This window comes from Macrotis lagotis, chromosome 2 (assembly GCF_037893015.1).
Source record: "Macrotis lagotis isolate mMagLag1 chromosome 2, bilby.v1.9.chrom.fasta, whole genome shotgun sequence".
Classification (NCBI taxonomy): domain Eukaryota; kingdom Metazoa; phylum Chordata; class Mammalia; order Peramelemorphia; family Peramelidae; genus Macrotis; species Macrotis lagotis.
Window position 1 is genome coordinate 280917956 of NC_133659.1, and position 17930 is coordinate 280935885.

The 17930-nt window shown below is 37.3% G+C and overlaps 1 protein-coding gene across 1 annotated transcript in view; it reads left to right on the forward strand.

Annotated features, from left to right (window-relative positions):
* PPM1H (protein phosphatase, Mg2+/Mn2+ dependent 1H) overlaps positions 1-17930 on the forward strand; it is a 318199-nt gene that overhangs the window by 266632 nt on the left and 33637 nt on the right. The window contains 1 exon segment of the mRNA XM_074226229.1: positions 527-634. Within this exon segment, the coding sequence (XP_074082330.1) occupies positions 527-634 (108 nt within the window).

Genomic DNA, 17930 nt, shown 5'->3' on the forward strand with positions numbered 1-17930 from the left:
TCACAACCTAATGAGAGAGATAACACATAGAGGTTTCAACTGCAACTCAAATGGAAAGACCCCCTAATGTTTAGGGATGGGTTGTTATGCAGCTGGTAATGCGACTTATTTAATGCCATTACCACCCATAAGATCCTATATGTTTATGATTCTAAATAGTTTGACTGTTCCAATGTCTCTCATCAAAAGAGTTATTTTTTTCTGGGTCTCCAGTAGCTGTGAGGAGATGAAGGTCTACTGCATTTCAGAGTTAGAACCTTGAGCAAAAGCAGCCACAGAGATGAGGAATCAAAAGATGAACATCTGAAAATAGCAGAGGGAAAAAAGGTGCAAGGTTACAGTTGAGAGCAAAGGAGGTGGAAAGATTGACAGGAAGAAGTGGGACATTCAGTTTCAGCTCTTAGCAGCTGTATTAGTGCTACTATTCAAGTGGGGCTTTTTGTTGTCCTTTTGTGGGGTGTATTTTAATGGGGAAGGGTCTCTGTGTTTGAGTACTATGAATGACCTCTTCCTCTCTTCCTCTTAGGCACGAGTGATGGCCACTATTGGTGTAACCAGGGGTCTCGGGGACCATGACCTGAAGGTTCATGACTCCAACATCTATATCAAACCATTCCTGTCTTCAGCCCCTGAGGTACAAGATGACTTGTGGGGGGTGGGGGAAAGTTTCCCTATGTGCTTGTGGGTATACCTTTAAAAAGAAAAATTCGACTAGATGTCAGTAGAAATGTGAGCATTCCTCATCTCTGCTTTTAGAATTTATCCATTTCAACAGACATTCATAAAACTTCTGCCATATGCACAGTGAGAGCCAGAATGATCTAACCAGGATAGAGCAATGGATCCTTTAATTACACACTCCCTAACTAAAAAATCTAATGTGCCCTGATGGATTTATATTTTCTTATAAAAATTACATACACATATAGTCTACTTGGATAGTTTTTAAGAACTAGCAGAACAAGAAAAGATAGTCGTTAGTCCAGTTCGAAAAAGAACATCATGAGCTGTTTTTTCCTTACTTTTCCTACTCATCTTTCAATCCTACTCATCCATGATGCAGGTTTTTGTTGAAATACAGCTAGTGAATCTCCGTCTTCCCTGAGATAGAAGGAATAAATGCAGAGATGTTATATCATGTTATATCAAAAGCTGTTCCCCAGCAGAGAAGTGGTCCAAGATAATGAAGTTTCCTAAAGATGAATTGTAAAGTGGTACATCTGAATGATTGCTCCAGATCATAAGATAATAATTAGAGAAATGCAAATCTAAACAAGTCTGAGATTTTACTACATGCCCAGCTAATTTGAAAAGATGGCAAAATATGAGAATAATCAATTTTGGAGACATTCTGGAAAGTCAGGCGCACTGATACCCTATGGCTAGAGTTGTGGATTGGTCCAACCATTCTTGCGGGGGAGGAAGTGGGGGGAGGTCATAACATATCATAATATCTATAGCAGCACTTTTCTTGGTAGCAAAAAGTTAGATGCAAAATTAACCCCACTAATTAGGGAGTGAATAGCTAACTGAATTGTGATATATGAATGTATTACGGCACCTTAAAAAAATAAAGAAAATAAAGATAATGATGATGCATGAGAAGACATATAAACTGATGCAAAGTGAATTAAGCAGGTCCATGAAAATAATAAATATATTGACTTTCTACAACAATGTCAATGAAAGGAAAAAATGAAAATGCTAGATGTTATATAATTATTATGACTTTGCTTGCACTATGAGGATGGATCTCCTTCCCATCTCCACGGAAACAGAGGGGTATGATCATGGAGGTGAACACTGAATATTCTTTTAGGTTTGATCAATGTTTTGATTATTATTGCTGAATTTTTTCTTTCTTTTTTATTCTTTCTCCCTCTCTGTGAGGGAGAAAGCCAGGAAATATGTTGGGAAAGGAAGATATAATAAAAACAAGAGGTATCAGTTAAAAAAATTGTAAATTCTGTTACCCAGAGTCACATAGCTAACAAGCATCTAAACTCAAATTCGAATTCCTGGCTCAGTGTTTGCATCTTCAACTGCAAAATTAAGGGACAAATTAAACATAGTTTCTTAAATATCTGTGGAGTAGCTTAAGCACAGAAGTGTCAACAAATTTGGAAAAAATTATTTTTATAAAAGAAAAATGTATACTATATTCATATCCCCATCCCTTTTTAAGTACTTTTTCAGGAGTTAATGAGTGTATCAGTGTGGGGAGAATGTTGGCATGAGTAATCTTTTGAAACTAAAGGTTTTTGGAGGTCTTTTGTTTATTTTGGTAGCTTTTGCCAAATAAACATTCCATGGTCATATGCCTAGCTGAGGCAGCTAAGTGATACAATGGATGGAGTGCTGGAAGTGGAGTCAGGAAGACCTGAGTTCAAATCTGGCCTCAAGACATTTGCTAACTGTGACAAGTCACTTAACCTCTGCCCATCTCAGTATCTTCGGTTATAAAACAGGTCTTCATTTATAAATAAAATAGAGGTAATAGCACCTACCTCAGGGTTGTTTTGAAGATTAGATGAGATAATATTTTGTAAAGTGCTTAGTATAGTGCCTATCACCTCATAGGTGCTCAATAAATGTTCATTTCCTTCTTTCAGTAATGAATTATCATTTTCTCCAAATTTGATTCTAAAGGGCTTTAGATATTTTTGCAGTTGCAAAAAAATAAATAATATAATAAAATATCTTCTCATAATTAAAAAAGAATGGATAAAACAACTACATGGTCCTCTGGGAAGAAGGACATTAGGAGTTGGGGAGATCATGGAAGATTGTGGAGCCAGTGGTGGTTGAGCTGAGATGTGAAGGATGCAGTAGGGAAAGCATCCAGGTTAAGAGGCGGATTATAGTGAATAAGCAGGCAGACCTATGGTCTGACTTAATCAGACCTGGGCTTTAGGACAAATCCCTTTGATACCTGGGTGGAGGATGGATTGGAGTTGGGGGCAGGGGAAAGGTAATGAGGACTTGTATTCAGTAGTTGGTGGGTGTATAAACAGAGAAAAGGAGACAGGTGGGAGAGATGCTGTACAGGTGGAAACAATGATATTTGGCAATGGACCACGTGTGTGAGGGTAACTCATGTGTAAAGCTGGGAGTGACACCAAGGAATGTGAACCTAGACAACTGGAAGAATTGGGAGTGGAAGGGGAAGTCTCAGTAGAACTAGAGAAAAAAGAAAGAAGGGTATGCATGGAGGAAAAGAGAATGATATGAACAGCAAAGATGAAAGACCCATCCCAAAAGGAAGACTAGATAGGGCTCTCCCTGACCCCTGATCCTACAGCTAGATCCTGCTAAGTGAATTTGTCCAGGTTCGGGATCAGCCTTCTTTGATGTTAGTTCATGCATCAGGTTGTTAACCTCCTCAGGGTTTTTCAGTTAATACCAAGAGAGCTGTAATTGTTTTATCTGTTGCACAGGTTTGAGAGGTCAGTAGAAAATGTCTAGTCATCCTTCCACTGGATCATGTAGCCTAGAACCTGGATGAAGGAAAGCTTCTTAGCAGAGAGGATACTCAAGCTCAAATGAAAATGATGGTTGGTAGTATTTTAAAAGAAGGGGCATTCAGGTCATAGGAAATGGTTGTTGCTGTTGATCAGTCATGTCGGACTCTTCATGACCCCATGGACCATACTATCCATAAGGCTTTCTTGGCAGGGATACTGGACTGGTTTGCCAATTACGTCTCCACTAGATTAAGATGAACAGAAGTTAAGTGATTTGCCCAGGATCACTCCAGACCCAGCACTCTGTTGGGATGTCAAGTTGCCCCTTGAAGTTGGAGAGTAAGGTAATGATTCCATTAATGAGAGCCAGAGAATTCTGGAAGAATGACTGATAGCAGAAGTATTTGGGGATGTCAGACTTAAGGAGTTTAAACTTTACTCAGTAGGCAGTCGAGAGCGATTGAAGGGTTTTGAACAAAGGAGAGACATGCTATAATCCAAGCATAAAGACAATCTGCTAGCAACATGAAAGATAGATTGACAGAGAATCTAAAGGAAAGACTACAAGTTAGCTGACACATCCCGTGGCTATAGGAAAAGACGTCCATTTCTTTGAGGTCATTCCAGGCAAATATCAGTTGCTGAGAGTTGGTTTGCATTGAAAATGTCTAAAGCATTTAAACTTTCCAATCTCTGTATCATTCTTATACTTAAATGGATAGAAATTGCTTCTGAAGGGAGCCTGGATATGTGGAATACTTAGATCCCAGGGCGTGTGATTTGCCAATAATCACCTAGTAATCCAAACCTGAACTACCTTGGGGAAAATTGTCAGTGTTCATTTGAGTAATTTGGAAGCTCTCCCACATTCCCAGCGGGTTTCAACATTTTTCCTGCTTGCTAATGAAAGACACTTTGACTGTTTAGATGACTGAGCCAAAGAAGTGACATCAAGACCTCGGAGTTATTATAGAGCATCATCCCATTGCCCTCTGCTAGCTGAGCAAAGCAATAAATCATAGGGCCCTTAGCACCCTGATGCAGAGGACTTGATGCTGTTTTTGTTCTGTATGATTTTTTCCTCTCATAAAAGGAATTAAGATGTCATACAGTCCTATTAGATCTTCAAGTTCTATTATGTATCAAAAGATTTCTTTTGCAAGCATTGTCTTAAGCACAGATGAAACAAAAATGGAAGAGTCCCTTTTCTCAATGGACTTCTTTCTTATAGGGGAGACTGTAGGAAAACATGGAAATATATCAGTGAGGGGAGGAGGAAATATGAACTCCTTTCCCAACAGCTCAATTGATATAGTCTGGACATAGGAGGTGAGGTTATCCCTTTACAAAGTATAGACCCCTCTTTTGGATTGAGTCAGAAAGTTCTTTGAGATTAAGCAGGGCCCTTGGGTACCTTAAATAACTAGGACCTGGAGACAGTGAAGACAGGAGCCTGAAGTCTGGAGAGAACCCAGCTCTTTCCCTCTTTGAGGAGCCCATTGGCCATGATAGCCAAGCTGCTAGGCCAGCAGTTGGAATATCAGTTTAAGGGAATTCGAGGTACAGTTGAAGGAGCAGAGACATGTACTGCAGACAAGACGTGAATAAAGAGAGGCAGTCCCTTGAGGGTAAAAGCAGCTTTGACATGGTTACTATGGAATTATGTTTCACATGATTTCACATATAAAATGGATATATTGCTTACCTTTTCAAGGATTAGGGCATAGATAAGAGGAAGGGAAAGAATTTAGAACTCAAATTTTTTTAAAAAAAATTAGTTTCATCTTTTTTACTTGTAATTAAGAAATATGTAATGAAATAAATAAAAAAATATAATTTTCAAAATAAAATGACTGAGAAGTAGTACCTTTAGCACCTGAAAAGTGAACCAATTGTGCTAGTGACAGCCTTGGCAATTAAGGGACTTTAGAAAGGATACCACAGGGAGAAAAAATGACTTGGTAGCACACTGGGAAGAGTACTGCTTCTGCAATCAGAAAGACCTGAGTTCAAATCCAGATTGAGATATTATGTGTGATCCTGGGCTGGTCATTTAACCTGTCTGCCTCACTTTTCTAAGCTATAATATGGGGAATCATGATGAATCATCTATTTCACAGGGTTGTAAGGATCAAATGAGATAATGTCAGGCCTGTTGGAGGCATTTAATAAATGAATATCCCCTTCTCTGTAGTAGCATAGCAAAGGGTAGCCTTGGCCCCATGTATTCTCCCTATGTGGATCCCACTAAGCTTGCATTATAACTATATTATAATTAAATTATATTATATTGTATGTAACATGTTTTATACTATATGTAGTATATAAACACATATATAATATATAAATATAAATGTTATGTATTATATATTATATATAATGTCATATACTATAATCTGTATGTATTTCTGTAAGAGTGTTTTCTACTTCAGGATTTCACATTAGATTGTGAGCTCCTTGAGGACAGGGATCATCTTGCTTTTGTGTCTTCAGCATTTGGCATAGTGCCTATGGTGCTTTTTTTAAAAGCATTTAATAAATGCTTTATAAAAAGTATTTAATAAATGCTTATTGCCCAATCAAAAGAAAAATGCTGTGTAGTTAGTTTTGAACTGTGATGTTTCTAGTAAATGCCTTTGTTTCAAGTTAATTGTGTCTACTGACTGTTAATGGAAAGCAATCCTGGGAATGGGCTCACATTGCTGTGATCTATGATAGTAAGAACTTCAACCCAAATGGTACCCTAAAATCCAAGTTAGCAAGCCATCCTCTAGGAACTTAATCTTAGGGGAGTAACCCAAAAAAGAATTTTCAATGTGGGGGCCTTACCTAGCATATGTTTATGTCCCTTTCTCGTTTCTAGGAATTCTCCTAAATTATTCTCTATCTAGGATTCTTCCTTGAATGGATTTGCTGGGATTCACTAGTAAAGAAGAACATTGCTTTTTCTTTCTCTCTTTTTTTTTTTTTTGGTTTATATTGTAATTGGAAAGAGTATTTTCTAGGCTTATAGGCCAAGCCAATTTCTTGGAGATAATGCCTACAAGAATGTAGTTTGTCTAGTTTCTAATAGGAGTAGTCTAGATTTGGCTTCTTTAAATACAATATAATTTTAAGGGGATGCACTTGCAACTGGTAAGCCCAGACAATCTTTCAGAGAAGAGGAGATATAAGAAGGAGCCTGTGCAAAGACCCAGCAATGAGAGAAGGAATGCATTTCATCAATCAAAAAAAGGTTTATTCAGCACCTACTATTAGGTGAAAACAAAAGTGAAATAATCCCTGATCTTAAGAAGTTACATTCTATAATGAGGATATAATATATTCACAGAAGAACCTACAATGAGTTTGTGAAAAAATCCAATTGTGTACTTTTCAAAGTATGGCCAAAAAATAAAAAAGCTCAAAAATCATGTATGGCCTTCACCAGAGCAAGTATATTTACTGTTTTAGGCATCAAAGTGGGTCTTAAAAGATGACTCCACAGAAAGGGGGAATAGGGAAGGGGAATGAGGAATGGAAGATTAAAAAGTCCATGCCACTTAACAGGGTGTGAATAGCCAGAGGTGAGCACCATGTTATAAAGAAACTAATGTGGTCTTGCAAAAACCATGGAGTCAAGTTTTAGAAGAGAGATGGGACTCAGTGTTGTCCAGAAACAGAGGCACATGATTAAGTGAAACTACTGAGGAGAAAGATTAATTAACCTTCTGTAATAACTGAGAATCTGAGCCCAGGCTTTTAGACTAAAGAAGAGGAAGAGGAGGAAATTAGGGTGAATGATGGAAAATCAGAACTAGAAAGGATTACAAAAACTTGATCTTCCAGATAGAATTGAATAATAGAAGAGACAAAGTTGCACCATATGCATTCTGCATCCATTAATTACCTATAGTTATAGAATAGCTTCTGTTTTAAATAGCTAACTGCTGAAGAATTCCTTGTTCCTTTTCATTAATAGGAGCTTAGGTTTAGGACTGGACAGAACTAGAAATTATCAAGCCCAGTCCCCTTCATTTTACAAGTAGGGAAACTGAGACTCAGAGAGGTTGCCTTAGGTTCCAACCCATTAAGTCCCAAAACCCTAGTGTTCTTAACACTATTCCATGAGTGTGTGTGTATTGGCAAGGGGGTGGGGTAGAAATAGTACTAAGGAAAGACTGCCTCCCTGGATAATGGCAATATAAAGTTTCCCTGGATAATGGCAATATAAAGTTCCCTCAAGCATTTTTTTAGAGCCCATCTTGAGCTGAATTTTGTCACCTATGAATCCCAGAGCTCTGGTTTTATTCCTTTAAAAGAACCCTAATGAATACTAGCTGTCCCGTCTTTCTCCCTCATAACTTTTCTAACCGGCCCTCTCTTCCCCCAAACTGTGTATTTCCTGGAAATATTCTCCCCGCCATGCTGTCTTCCCTTTGCCAAGCCTAGATCTTTATTGCACATTTGAATTTTTAGTTTTAAATGCAGCGCAGTCAGGGTTGCCTGAACGGCTGAGGGAAAAAATGTGCCTGGCTTCTAAGAAAAAAAGCTCAAACAATCTTCTTGGAAAATCAGAGCTGTTCCCATTCATCATCTTAGCTCTTAATTCATTCTGATGAGTTAAAAGTAAATGAACCAAAAGCATATGGATCAGATTTACCTTTAAAAAAATGTGCAGGGTTTAAAGAATTAAAAAGGGGTTTCTGGCCAAACACATTTTCGGTTTCACTGAACACGAAACGCTGGAAAAATAGCTCCTTTGCCAAACCCCAAGTACAGCCAGATTTGTCTATCCCTATGCAACCCACAAAGTTCTGGGGCCATGGTTTCCTGACTCGTTTTGAAATTCCTTCAGAGGCACCCAACAGAGCCTTAGTCTCTTTAGTTTGCTAGAAGAACAGGGTCAAACATTTGAAACATTCTGTCCCCTTTTCGTCCCTGTCTAGTTTAAAGCAAAGTCTTCTTTCTATTTTGTGGGGAAGTGGGCCATAGCCAACAGTCTAGACCCAGGCCAACTGAAGTCTCTCCTCATTCTGTTAATGAGAAGGTTAACCTTTTGTTATCATTTTACCGACGGGTAAAGGGAGGGAGGGGAAAGATTCCTCTCCAAAGACAGTCTCAACTTGTGTGAACTGTTACAGAGAGAAGTGATCAGAAACAGAATAATTTGTACAATAACAATAACATTATAAAGAAAATAAAATCTTTCGAAGACAGGAAATTTGATCAATGCAATGACCAACAGTGATTCCAGAGAACAAAAGAGGAATCCGACTCATTTGAACATGGTAACTGTGTGGATTAGTTTTCCTTGGCTCTGCTTATTTGTTGTTGTGGTTCAGTCATAGCTGGCATATCTTGAGCCCATTTCATCTAAAAGATACTGGAGTCATTTACTATTTCCTTTTCTAGTTCATTTTACAGTTGTGGGAACTGAGGCAAGTAGGGTTAAGTGACTTGCCCAGGATCACACAGCTACTAAGTTGTCTGTAATCAGATTTGAACTCAGTGAGATGAATCTTCCTGACTCCAAGCCCAGAACTCCATTCACTGAACCACCTAACTGCCCTCTTATTATTACAAGAATTATGGTTTTCATTTTGGGGTGAGGGGGAAGAGGAAAAACTAATTGTATATACGTGTGGGTATGTATATATTGAGAGACAGAGAGAGTTCCAGGGAAGGGGAGGTAAAGAAAGAGATTGGGATCAATTTTAAAAAGTCCATAAAACTTGGAGAAAGGAAACAAACAGGACTGCTTTGAAAGTAACATGTTGAATTTATTATATTTTTTTCCTTAGGCAATATGTTCATAATTGTTTCACATTTTCTTTTCTTTTTTTCTTCTAGTTTACCTGTGGAAATATTCACTTTTATTTTAGTTTTCATTAAATTTAGAACTTTTTAAAATTCAGAAAAAAGGACAAAGCCCTGGGATATGATTTTTTTTTACCCAAACCCATTTTCTTCCACTCTGTTGATTATAATCTAGCCTATGAATGGTTTGGGTGCATTCTGAAGCTTAACCACTATAGGAAATGATTTGGAGTTTGAAACTATAGTGCTTCTCATATTAACTTGGTACAGGTTTCAATTCAACAATTACTTATTCAGCACCTCCTGTATACTGTGGTGGTTGAACTTTGTTCTTAAAAAGACCCAATGACATCTGGGGCAATGTTTTGACTTGCTCATGAATTGGATTTAAGTGAGGCAGAGCCACTCAACCTCACGCTTCTGAGCCACTATTCTTGAACCTGGAAGAAACAGAGTTTAGATAATTCACAGTTCATGCCTTCACAGAGCTTACAGTTCTATAGGGATAGGGGAGATCTAAAACATTGAAATTAATGCAGAATAGATCATTACCATCATTGCCATCATCATCATCATCATCACTATCACAATATTTAGGTAGTACCTGCTCTGTGTTAAGCACTTGACAAAAAGATTTCATTTGCTCTTCACAACTACCCCTGAGGTAGATACTATTAATTATTCCCATTTACAGATGACAAAACTTAAATTATGCAACTTGCTTATGTTCACCTGGCTAATACATGACTGAGGTCAGATTTAAATTCAGTTCTTCTTGATTCCAGACTTACTAACTACTGAATTTCAATTGAGTTTTTTTTTTTAAAAATAGGTGATATGTTAGGAAATAGGGGTCCTTTCACACATAAGGAATAGTAGTAAGGAAATGATCTTCTGACAGTCTAAGTCTAATCATGCCACTTGCCTGCTCAAGAGTCTAGAGAGAATCCCTATTTATTCTAGGAAGGAAAACCTTTCCCAGTCTATTTCCAGTCTGTCTTTCCTACTACTTTTCTGGCAGACTGCCTATTCAGTACTTCCTAAACTTCAAATTCCAGTTATGGGTTGGGGGTCTTCCTTCACTGACTTAATTCCTTCCCTCAGCCCCCCATTGATATTTAAGGTATCTGCTTTCCTGACTATCTCGTCTTATGTAAGAGGGTGGAAAGAGCTTTGACAAAGATCAAGCCACGGTAAACCAGTAAATTAGGATGAAAGCAGATTATGGGAAGATTTGAAAGTCAGACAAAAGTCTGAACTTTTCTCAAGCAATATGGAACCCCTAAAGATTATTTACCAAAGGATTTTCCAAAGGATATGCCTAAAGGATATAAACATGAGAAAATTAATCTGCCAACTGTATGGAGAATTGTTTGTAGGACCAACAACTTTAATAGAAAATGGAGGCAGGGGTAATTGTTGGGACATTACTTTAAGTCTAAGTCTATTTTTAGGGAGTTTAAGTGGGAATTAAGAAAGATGGGAGTGGAAGTAGAAGATAGTGTTTGGTCTAGACCTGTGGTGTAGGAAATTCCCTTTATCATTGGCAGCTACTTTGCAAAAGTTAATTGACTTGCCCTCTGTACATCCAATATGGTTCAGACAAAAGACTGAAAGACAGGTCTTCTCATTTCCAAGACCAACTCTCACCACTATACTACACTGGGAGAAAGATAGTGATAGAATCCATAACACTTTACAGTTGAAAATGGAGGGCAAAAGAACAGTGTTTTCATGGGTAACACCAAGATTTTGGACCTGAGAGTTGCTAAAATTGAAGATGCCACACATAGAACTAATGGGGGGAACAGGAGAAGTAGGTTTACTAGAGAAGATACTAAATTCCTTTAGTGGGATACCCAAGGTGGCAATGGCCTGAGAGAATTCAATGTCCTGGAGATAAAAATCTAGGGACATTGTTGAAGCCATGGGAATGAATGAGAATGCCAAAAAGGAAAGTATCCTTCCTTAAAAAAAATAACCTGAAGACTCTTGAGGACTCTTCTTTGATTTGGGGGGTTAAATTTCTAGATACTAGTTTACCCTTACTTCCCAGCTCTCTAGACAGAGACAGGAGGTTTTCCTTAGCTTTCCTCCACCCTTATTCTCTTTCTGGTCTTTTCCTCCTTGAACCCAGCTCCATATATTTTGTCTTCTTTTTGAAACTACAGAAATTTCCCTCACAGTTCAGCGCTACAGATTATTATTGGGGGTTTTTCCCTATCCAACCCCTCCTAACCCCATCCCCTATAAGTTCCTCCTCAGTTCTATCCAGATCTATCAATGTATTTTTTTTAGGTTTTTTTGCAAGGCAAAGGGGGTTAAGTGGCTTGCCCAAGGCCACACAGCTAGGACATTATTAAGTGTCTGAGACCAGATTTGAACCCAAGTACTCCTGACTCGAGGGCAGGTGCTTATCCACTGTGCCACCTAGCCATCCCCCATTGTATTTTTGTATTTAAAACCTCCCCACTTTCTTTTTCACAGTGCCTCATCAGGTTATCTGGCCCAGTTTAAGAGTCAAGGATTGAGTTCAAGGATTCCTAATATACTTTTAAATATATATATACTTTAGAGATTGTCTTTTATGTATCCTGATGTTAATTGCCTTATAATCCAGAAGTACAGTTAACCAAAACAAATCAATACAGTCTATAGTTGCACTGTGACTTTTGGGACAGCCCCACTGTGGGTCATTTCTGACCATGTTCCTCAACTGTAATCTACCACCTGTACCAAGAGGAATCTTGCCTTGTTGGCAACTCTCTGTAGTCACAATTGCTTACTGGAATTGTTCATAGTTCATAGGATCTTTATAGATGCAGGGACTGGGTCCCAGAAAAGTTATGGGGCTTGCCAAACATACAATTAATACATGTCTGAAGTGGGATTTGAGCCCATTGTTGTGTTTATTAGAAAGATGGTTCTCCTGGTTCTTCCTTCTCCATATCTATGCAAGTTACCCAAGCTTGCTGAATTCTTTGTATTTGTCATTTCTTATGGTCCAGGGATAGATATTTCTTTTCACATGCTACATTTCAACATTATAAGACAATCACTTTTTTGCCTTGAGATACCACCATTGTTTTCCATTAAAACATTTTAAATATTTCAGATTCCATGAAGAGAGAGATGCAGTATCAAAGTCTTAAGGCACCTGACCCCTGTCATCAAGGAGCTAATAATCTACCTAGAGTCAGAATCATAGAACATTTAGAAAATAATTGATAAGCTACAGTACCATGGACAGTGGGAATTCTGGGGAAATATGGGTAGGTTTTAGGTAAGCAGAGGGAAGATGAAATTCGAGGCAAGGGAGACAACAAAAGCAAGAAAGGTGGATCATGTATTAAAGAAATGGGAAGCAGACCCATTTGATTAAAGTGGAAGTTGTTTGCCAGAAAGGAATAGGAAATAAAGTCTAGCTCAATAGAATAAGACTAGCTTATCTGGAAGACTTAGTTTGAAATTTATAAAGAAGGTAATGGAAAGTCACCATAGATTCTTCCATGTTAATCATTAGTATTTTTTAAATTAACTAATCTCAAAAATGCTTTGCTTGCATTGGGGTGAGGAACTGCACAGGGGATCAACTGGGAAGATGTAATTATCTTGATAGATAGACACTGACTGAGAACAGTGACAAATCAACTCTCATTTATTAAGCTCCTACTCTATGGCAGACCTTGTACTAGGGATATATAAAAAAGTCAAAAATTGTTATCCTGATTCTGCTCACTTCATTCTACATCAATTCATAAAAATCTTCCCGGATTTATGTGGTTGTTTTTTTTTCAATTGAACTTACCCCTTCATCATTTCTTATTATCACATTCAAATACCTTAACTTTAGCCAGTTTCCAAATCTTTACTACCACAAAAAGAATTTCTATAAACATTTTTGTATATTGTTTAATCATTTTCAATTATGTCCATCTTCAAGACCCCATTTAGGATTTTCTTGGCAAAGATACTGCCATTTTCTTCTCTAGCTCATTTTACAGATGAGGAAACTGAGGCAAACAGCGTGAAGTGACTTTCCCAGAATCACAGAGCTAGTGTTTAACAAACTACATAAGCTTGAATTTGAACTCAGTTCCTCCTGACTCCAGGCCTGGAGCTCTACACCCCCTATCTGCCCCACGTCTGAGTCTGTTTCTTCTTTCTCTGTTCTCTTTGGGGTCAAAAGGTATATGCAGTTTAATAGCTTTAGAAACATAGTTCCAAATTGCTTGTCAGGTTGACAACCTGGTAGGAAGTGTTAGATCCCAGTTTTTTAATTTGCATTTTCTCTAATTATTAATAATTTAGAACAATATTTTTCATATTACAATTGATAGCTTGAATTTCTTCCTCTGAATACTTCTTTAACCATTGAATAATTGAGGATTATTCTATTTCTTAGAAGTGTGACTCCATTCTTCTAAATAAAAACTTTATCAGAGAAACATGCTGCAAAGTTTATTTCCCATTTACCTTCTCTTCCATTTTTAGCTGCATTGGTTTGTTTGCACAAAAACTTAAATTTTGTCCAATTAATTTTCTGTTATCCTCTCTATCTGTATATATGTACATATATAGTTTGTTAACCCATTTATGTAAAAATATATACATATAATAAATATGTATAAATAAACATTTGATTTAGAAATAATTTAATAAATATGCCTTCAGGCTTGTGAGCAACCATAAGTCAGTCACCTTTCCAGCACAACAGAATGAGTTGCATATTCAGTTTCTAAGCTCACTATATGTAATCTTTCTCTGTCCCCTAAATCTTTTAATTTGTTTATGATGGCATGTGTCAATTTGGAGCTTATCTTAGTATATCATGAGATGGTGATCCATAGCTGCTTTTTGCCAGATTGCTTTCCATTTTTCCCCAATAGTTTTGTTGAATAGTGAGCTCTTGCTCATTTGTTGGAATCCTTGGGTTAGTCTACTGGGTTCTTTGCTTCTGTATATGATGTATCAATTTGTTCCACTGATTAACCCCTCTTTTTCTTAACCAATACAAAATTGTTTTAATAATTATTAGTTTGATATCAGATACTGCAAGACTCTCTTCTCATATTTTCTCACTGTTGCCTTGAAATTCTTCACTTATTTTTCTGCCAGGATCTTTTTTTTTTTCTGGCTCTGTAAGGTAATCTTGTGGTAGTCTTGTATGTCACTAAATAAGTTAATTTAGGTTGTAATGTCATTTTTATTATATTGACTCAGCTGACCCATGAGCAATTTATGTTTCTCCAATTATTTAGATGTCTTTCTGTTTTTTTAAAGTTTTATTGTTATATACATATTGTTCTTAATGAGTGTCTTGGCAGATAGATTTCCAGGTATCTTATATTTTCTGTAGTTATTTTGAATGGAATTTCTCCTGTCTTTTCCTGCTTGATGTTGCTGATAATACACAGAAAAGCTGATGATTTATGTGCATTTATTTTATATCCTACAACTTTACTGAAGTTACTAATAGTCAATTAGTTTTTCAGTTGACTCTCTAAGCAAGCCAGCATCTGCAAAAAAACTTACCTTTTAATAAAGAATTGGTTTTAGCAATTCACAAAGGTAATGGCTGTGTGAGTGGAGCCAACATCCATACTTGTGTTCAACATTTCTGAAGTCCAAGGTTAAAACTTTCTCCATAATGAGGAAGAGTAATCATTGCTTAGATGTTTACAACTGCTCCCAATCAAACATTTAGCATTTCTTAAACTTGGCAAAAGAAGAAGAAGGAAAACAAACAACCTCCCAACAGAGACAGGCTGTTTATCTCAACTGGAGTCCTCCTGATTCTATAAACCACCCCATCCCCTGACTGGTCATCCTTTCCCATTCTGCTCTCATCCTAACAGAATTGCCTGTTGTGAGATGAGCAGGGCCTCATGAGGGATTACCTGGCAGAGCCCAACAGCCCCAATTATAAGACTCTTGAAGAGGTCCAGACTGGACAGCCCTCAAGTGTGTGAACAGCCACAGGTCACCTTGCTGCAGCAGAATGACTGCTGCATATATCTGTTCTCTTGGGGTCCAAGAGCCTGCCAAGATGAAAAGGTCCAGGGGATGCTGTGCTATGTTATCCTATGTTGTGGGTGTATTTGTGTGTGTGTGTGTGTGTGTATTTTCTCAGTGGTTCATTCTGACAGCCAGAGGTAGAAGAGTAAGGAGTGAAAAAAGGCAGTCACAGACTACGTGAGGAACATGGACTTTAGATCACATTGACATCTATGCAGACACATGCACACAGAGGCATAATTCCAGGTACTTACCTAAGATGTTGTATGTAATCAGACTTTTTGAGGAGTTTGGGATGCTGCTGAAACATGTGGCCATTTTATTTCATGCTGAAAGATATCATCACCAAAAACTTTGGAGATTTCTTTCCATATCCCCACAACCATTGTCTGCATAAGCTTTAAAAAAAATTTTTTTTACAGCTCACATTGGAGAGGGACATATTTAGAAGGAGCCCAGGCACATTTCTTCAGGGGTTATGCTATTAGGTTGAGCCCAATGCTATTATATAAAATAAAGGTAGTTAATTTTCCAGCTAGTGCTGCCTCCTACAACTTGAACAGAGCAATTAAGTGGGGTTAGCAACTCATTAAGCAGTCTCTTTATTAGTTTTATCAACATTCTTTTTTTTTAATTTAAAATTTGCTTTTGTAGTGTGAACTTAGTCATCAGCAAGTGCAAACATTTCAGTATACGGAGAGCAAGTAAAATTGTGTCAGAAAATGTGAACTGTTATATACACTATAAACCTGATGGGGAGGTAGGTACATGACTGCAGTTTCTCCTGACCAAGATGCTTGGACTGATGGATCTCGGAAGTTCTGAGTTTCATTAAGGCTAAGCAAAAGAGTCCGTACTACCTCTAATACCAATATAGTGTTAGAATCCCTGGATATGGGAGAACTACCAGGCTACTTAAAGGAGAGGCAAATTGGCCCAGGTTGAAATGAAGCAGGTCAGAGGCCCCATAATGATCAGCATTGTACTTCTAGCCCTAGGCAGGATAAGGAGCCTCAGTCCCAGAGGAAAAAAATACACATTGGTATATCTGTGTTTATGTACAAATTATATATGCTTACCTATAAATATATAATAAATATGCATAAATAAATCTATATAATTATCTAATAAGCATGTGATTTAGGAAATAATTTAATAATTTCAATTGTATAATTTAATAAATATCCATAACCATAATTTGTATAAATTAGAAATATTTAATTAAATGTACATAAATTTAATAAATGTGCACAGATATGATTTATATAAATGATTATATTAAATATGCATAAATATTAAAAGTACATGTGCTTTTTAAAGTGTGAGTATATATGCCCATACATATACACAAATATACATTTTGACAAATTAATAATAAATTTCTAGTGTCTCTTGAATTTTTTTCTTTTGTGCATTCTCTTTACTTTGTCGTAAATTATGATTTTCACCAATTTTATTTGTTATATATTTGAGTTGAAGCATAGACCATATTAAATAGCTCTACATTTTTTTGTTTGTGCAGTCAACATGCCATGAATTATCTTCATCTCTCAGAAATTAGTTGAAGACCACACTAGCTTTTCACATACTCAGACTTTAATTATATGTCCTTCATTTGAAAGACATGTAATGGTCCTTCAAAAAGTCCAGAACACACATATCTACCAGCAGACTTTTTAATTTATTTTCAATGTGTATCATAGTATCTCCATTGGATCACTTTTTTGTATTGTTTTTTCAAGCTATTTATTTATTTATTTTTGTGCATTTCTATAAAAATGATTTATTGATATTTATTTATCCCTATCTTTTCCTACCCCCCAACTTCCCACCCCACTTCTAAACAGAAAACTTTTTGTTTAATGATGTATAACAGAGATTATTCAGCCAGAGTCCAGTTTTTATTAGCATCTTTGGTATATTTTCCCTGATGCAGTCCCCAACATGGACTTTAGAATGTGCAGGTATTCTATGACTGTTCCCTTTCTGCTTACTGTGTGGGAAACAGAGGCCTTTTGATTAAGCTAAACTTGATGTGTTTAAAAAAGGTCCTAGTCGCCCAAACTGACCTTATTTCTTTCCTATCCAGGGAAGAGAGGCAAGGACTGCAGTAAGCAGTATGGGGAGATAGGCAGCCAGCGTCGGGACCCCATGATAGATGCATAGTCCAGCAAAATCAAGGGGTTGACTGTCTGAGAATGCAATCTGGATTTCAACTACCAGTGATTCTCTCTCCTGCCTCATTAAACTCCACACAGAAAACTCTTGGCTTCTAATTATCTCCAAAATCAAATAGAAATCTTGTTTAAATTTTCAAAGCACTTCTTTCATAATTTGTCTCCTTCCTAACTTTCTGGCCTAATTATGCTTGACTCCCCTCTACAGACCCTGTGATGCTGGGACGCTGACCTTCTCTCTGTCTCTGGCACGTGATACCCCATCTCGCAGCTGCATAGCATTTCCTCTGGCTGTCCCCCAAGCCTGGAATGTTCTCCCTTCCCACCTCCACCTCCTGGCTTTCCTGGCTTCCTTCAAAACTCAGCTCAAATTCCAACTTTTACAAGAGTCCTTTCCCAGTTCCTCCCCTGCCCCCAGCCACCCCCTCAATGAGTCTTTTTTTTTTACTATTACCTCTCATTTACACTGCCC